A 5,847-nucleotide genomic window follows, 5' to 3' on the forward strand; every position below is an offset into this window, starting at 1 on the left:
TAGAGAAAAAAAAACTGGTTAAAGGCGCTCTTACTTTTGGAAGATTTTTTTGTTTTGTTTTGTTTTGTTTTTTTGTTTTTTATTTTTTGTTTTTTTTGTTTGTTTTACAATTGTGCTTAAAACCTCGGTTAATAAATTAAAGAGTTTAAAATATTGTTGCCCCAACACAACTTTCAATAGGGCTCCTATTGGAAGTTAATTCCGGTGAAGTTCCTCACAGAGAGAGGGGAGAAGCCGATCCCAGATCAGAACCGAGTCATCAGATGAGGAGCCGTGAGAAGCTCAGCTCATCCCATGATAACGGCAGAGTTCACTTTTCGAGGGGATGGAGGCTCCTCCGGCTGCTTTCTGTCTCTGCTGCTTCCTCGTCGCTGCTCTCGCTTTCCAGGCCGAAGGAGAAATGTATACGTCGCTCCAAAACGTGAGGCAAGCCATTGACGTTGAGAGGAAACTGATTGATTATCTGAGAATGTATATCGACAGCGAGCAGCAGAGACTGGAGGACATCAAGCGGTGAGTGATGGCGAAACCGGAGCTGCGGTTGGGTACACACACTCAGTGTCGAGGACTTTTCATCAGGATAGAAAAGGAGAAATCTGTTTATTTCTCTGTCGCAGCCGCCTCCACCCTTTTGGTTTATGAATTAGGTAACACTTTATTTGAAGGGGGGGAATAAGACTGACATGACATTGTCATAAACATGACATAACACATGTCATGAACATAAATAAGCCTTCATGAATACTTATGACTGTTGTCATAAAGCGACATTCGGTAAATTCTGACACTTTTAATACAAAGTTGACATTATTCAAAATGTCTTTGTTATGACAACTTGACATTAACCAAGAAATCATTACTGTTTAAACTTTACCTTTAATAACATAAAGTTACCTAATTTTTAAAGTGCAATCAGTAATACTTTTATAACAAATTTATATCAGTAATGATTTCTTGGCTTAACTACTTCTATTTCTACTTTTGTTTCTTTTTTTAAAAAACTGTTTCATTTATGTGTCCTGTGGTTTTTCTCTTCTTTTTAGCCACTAAAAAGAAGTGGCTTTGTTGTAAAGTGTGACATAATTAAAGTCATTATTGTCATGCTTTGACGCAGAACTATGCAAGGGCCTCGAGAAAGGAAACAAACAAACAAACTACACTTTATGTGTTCTTCATGTGTTTTCTCCAGTATTAAAATAGCTGCACACATTTTCCTCTCTCTCTGTCCAGAACCAGCCAATGATCCAAAGTCAAGTCACGTTTATGTGTTTAGCACATTTCAGAAACAAGGCTGTTCAAAAAGCTTCCCACCGTAGAAAACATTTCACAGCAATGAATTATGAAACAAGCAATATATCCTTTGTCAAATATTCAAGCAAATATTCATAAAATATATTGATCAGTGTTCCAGTTACTAGTTATCAAAGGCATCTGTAAACAGGTGGGGTTTTAGCCTTGACTTAAAGGAACTCAGTGTTTCAGCATCTTTGCAGTTTTCTGGAAGTTTGTTCCAGATTTGTAGTGCATAGAAGCTGAATGCTGCTTCTCTATGTGGGGATTCAAAGTAGACCAGAACCAGACCACCTGAGTGGTGATGGAGTCAGGTATGGTGACTACAAATCCAAGCCACACTTTCAAAAATCTTTTTTTTTTTTTTTAATAAAACCAATTTTAGAATCATGTAATATTCTTTTGGTCTGTTATATAAAATGCTAACAAGATACATCGACGCTTACAGCTGCATTGTGACATCAAATGGGTTTAGAGAGTAAGAAGTGTTTGTGGAAGGTGTCAGGTGTTACCCAGGTTCAGTATATCTTTCATTTCTAGTCTTTCCAGTCTAATGAGGACCATATGTGTTCACCTTTCTGTGACCCACGATCTCATCTTTTGCACAGGTTTCATGCCAGAGTGTCTGACCTCCACTCAGAGCTCTACAAAGGCCCTGCAGCTGCAACAGCCAACCCACTGGTGGCCTTCACGCTCGTCAAGCGGCTGCATTCGGAGTGGCTGAACGTCGTCTACAGCAATGAAGCTCAAGAAAACGTTCAAAGTGAGCTCTATCTCTCTCCCTCCTGCCTAATGATACCTGAACTTCTTCCGCTTTTTAGCCGTCACAAGCAAACTTCAGCCTTCAATATCGCTCTGTTCAGACCTCAGGTCCAGATACAAGGAAGAGGAGGCTCACTTGCCCAAAGTGGAAGACCTCCGGGGGGCTGCAAAGGGGCTGATGAGGCTCCAGGATGTGTACTCCCTCCAAGTTTCAAGTCTGGTAGAGGGCCGCTTCCAGAGGGCCAGCGGTGGAGGTGTGGTTGACGTCTGCTCGCCTGCTGTGTCCGTCTCGCTGTCTGGTGACGACTGCTTCCTGGTTGGGAAGGTGATCCATCGCACAGAGAAACTGATTCTTTCTCCATTAGATCATATCCTGTTAATATCAGCTCTGTAGTGAATCAGTGAGATCGCTTTGTTCAGGTGCAAACTTGTGGTTTAGTCCCGTCAATCAAAACTTTACCCGTCAAACTCTTCACAGCCCAGGAGGAAAAAGTGAAATTTTGAAGAAATAAAAAGTGTTAAAAACTGAGATAGACGGTAACTACAGCACATGCAAAAGTATTCACACCCCCTGAGGTTTTCCACATTTTTTCACATCACTACCACAAACTTTAATGTGTTTCGTATAAAGTTGTGGGGGAACTTAAAGCAGTGTCAAAGCTGCATAGTTAACGTTTAATAAAATGTTGTTTTTTTTTAAAAACTGTCACCATGTTGTGACCGAATGGAATGACACTGATAATGTGAAACAATTGAGCTCCTTTACCTTCTCCCAGTGTTAATTAAAAACAACCAATCAGAGCCAGGAGGCGTGGCTTAGTACTGTCAATCACCCTCCATGTTGCACTGCTCAACCCACCTTTGCTCTCTGCTACGCTGGAGCTTGCATAGCCTCTTGTGAATGCTCAGGCTAGCTAGCAGAGCCACCGATAATGGCGAATAAATGGTTTTCCTCTAACAGTAAGTTGTTTCTTCATCAATAGCACATTTAAGAGCGAGTACACTGCCATGATTTGCAGCGCTGAGGCCCTCCTTCTGGCTCTTCTGATTGGTTGTTTTTGATTGAAAGCGGTGCATTTCTTCAGATGACAATAACAGCTCGAGGAGAAGTTGGAGGAAATTGAACTTTTCACAGATTATCTGCCTTTTACTGTCACTACATCATGATAGTTTTAACAGATATAAAAAAGTTAATTAACAAAAAGATACATACTTTACTTCCCACAGTCATTCCCAGGCATTCCTTCACAAACCAAAACTGGCGGTGGCAGCATCATGTTCTGGAGATGCTTTTCTTCAGCTGGGACATTGAAGCAATTCAAAGTTGACTGGAAGATGACTGGAGTTAAATACATGGTGGCAAAAGAGACCAGGACACAGGTTCACCATACTGAAAGACAATTCCCCTAAAGAAACAGCCAGAACTGGAATGGAATGGTTTGGGTTCAAACATGTTCATGTGTTTGAAGGTCTCAGTCAAAGTCCAGACCTGAAGAGTATATCTATAAACTCTTTCCACTCACTTTGTGAGCTTGAGATAATTTGCAAAGAATGGAAATGTCTGGACAAATGTGGTAGAGAGTTCCTGCAACGAAAGGTGCTACTACAAAGTCTTGAGATCAGATCTATCTTAATGCACACTGCACCTTTCAGATTTTTATGTGCTATGAAACTCGTGCATTTTGTGTCCGTCTTTAAATTATGCTATACATGTACGTTTACATAGAATCCCAGTAGGTGAGGCTGTGACACAATGGAACAAAACTTTCAGGGTTTTAGCAAGACAAAGACCTCGCACATGTTTTCTATAACTTCACTGTGGGCTTCGCAGAAGTGGGCCAACGGCTAATATGAACATCAGGCCAAAGACAGAATATGAAATAACAGAACAACAAGCTGCCTGAGGAGAGAAGGAAAATATTAAAAAACAAACAAAACAAAAAAAACTGTCATGTTACCACTGTTAAAGCTGCACTATATGTCACAACAGTATAATTTAAGACAGAGAATGTGTGAAAAAACTGAGCTCCTCTGTCTTCTCCCAGTGCTCCACGTGTCAACTGCAGAAATACACCAGTCAGAAGCAACCAATCACAGCCAGGAGGAGGAGGGTTTTAGCGCTGTCAATCACTCCCATGCTTACCCCTTCCATTTGCTATTTCTAAACAGCTAGCAAATAGCTATAGCTAGCTGAACCAAGCCAGTGTTCACCACAACGTTTGCTAATTTAGCATAGTTACCAACGAAGATGGATTAAATGTTTTCCTGAAACGGTAAGTTGTTTTCTATCTTTAGCACATTGAGCAGCATACATTAGGTTGACTGACAGCGCTGAGACCCTCCTCCTGACTCTGATTGGCTGTTTTTGACCAGGAGCAGTGCAGTTTTCAGACTGTAATAGACACACTGGTAGTAGATGAAGGAGCTCAGTTTTTATTTTTATTTACTTATTTATTTATTTTTCAGATTATCTGTCTCAGACCACACATGGTGACAGTTTTAATAAATATGGGAAAAAGCAGATTTTTCTAAAAAATTTGATTCTGCAACTTAAATTTACTGCAACTTAAATCTGCAGTTAATGATGACAAAAGAAATTGCAACATATAATTTTTTGAGCTTAGGAAACAAATCTCTGGTGGTTGTCTGTCATTTGCTGGATGCACAGCTTTGTTAAATTCTCTCGAGACTCAAATAGAAAGACTAGATCTTTTAATAAAAAGAGAATAAAAATAAATTTACTCAATAAATGTCCCTTTGCATGAATAATTTCCTTTTCTTAAGGTCTGCAGCGCCTCTATTCCAGGCCTGTCAGTCATGTGTGTTGGGGTTCAGACACTCAGAACTGGGATTCTTCCAACAACTCACTTAATCATCTCTGTTATGAGAGAGCAAATCCCCCAGCTGTTCTGGGATGAGAAAAGAGAGAAAGGTGTTTCCATGCTACTTTATTTTTACTATAACTGCAGTGTTATGAAAGGGTAGGGCACTGTGTGGGAAAGACACTCTGCTATGGAAAAGACATTATCTCATGCTGATGAGCAATGGACACAGAGAACCTTCTTAAATGCGCTTTTTAAATGGCTCTTTGGAAACAGGTGGGTTGTATTGAATATACATGTAGAAATTTAACTGAGAGAGAGAAAAAAAAGAGAGTGGGCAATAACTGCTTTAGCAGTTCTTTTCTCATAAAAATGTATTGGTTCCTAAAGTATAGCATGTAATGTCCTCAGCTCTAGGTTTCACCAGATCCCAGCCTGAGTCTCTGATGGGAGTTTCACGTGCCTTGTAATGGTTCAGATGCTCAAACTCGTTATCTTTACACACATTGAAGAGGCGTCGTAAGGGAATTGTTGACAAGATGATTTATTACAGGGAGCAATTTATTTCAACTTAAGTGTGCCTACGTGAGGCCCCACAACAATAAGTCAGTCCTAGAACTGATTTTGATGCATGTTTAGCTGCATCCTGATAAATATGCAAAAGGCTATATAATTACATCTTGATTGCGCCATAGATGGCTTCACATCTGGCCCTAGACCAGATTTAGTTGATCTTCTCCCTGGAGCCGCAGTTAGATATTTGTTGTTGCAGATTTCTCCTCAGCTGTGCCGTAGATGATCCGGAAATCACAAAGAGACCAGAAACACATTCACTGCTTTGTTTAAAGAGGCGTGAATATCTATATTGGCATCGTATACCACAGTCAAGTAACTATGTTTCCTTTGGTTGTTATAAAAATCATATATATATATATATATATATATATATATATATATATATATATATATATAT

General features: G+C 39.8%; 1 protein-coding gene across 3 annotated transcripts in view; it reads left to right on the forward strand.

Moving 5' to 3' along the window:
* Positions 1 to 207: 207 nt before the first annotated feature.
* The window catches only part of p4ha3 (prolyl 4-hydroxylase, alpha polypeptide III), a 16,991-nt gene continuing 11,351 nt past the window's right edge, over positions 208 to 5,847 (forward strand). Inside the window, exons 1-3 of one of the 3 annotated variants that reach the window (XM_015041130.1) lie at positions 208 to 513; positions 1,899 to 2,053; positions 2,154 to 2,377. In XM_015041130.1, coding sequence (XP_014896616.1) covers positions 326 to 513; positions 1,899 to 2,053; positions 2,154 to 2,377 — 567 coding nt within the window. In that variant the 5' untranslated portion in view covers positions 208 to 325. The remainder of the gene's footprint in view (positions 514 to 1,898; positions 2,054 to 2,153; positions 2,378 to 5,847) is intronic. The other 2 variants (XM_015041129.1, XM_015041128.1) reach the window with 2 other exon arrangements.

This window comes from Poecilia latipinna, unplaced genomic scaffold (assembly GCF_001443285.1).
Source record: "Poecilia latipinna isolate Pla-1442-1.1 unplaced genomic scaffold, P_latipinna-1.0 Scaffold539, whole genome shotgun sequence".
Lineage (NCBI taxonomy): Eukaryota > Metazoa > Chordata > Actinopteri > Cyprinodontiformes > Poeciliidae > Poecilia > Poecilia latipinna.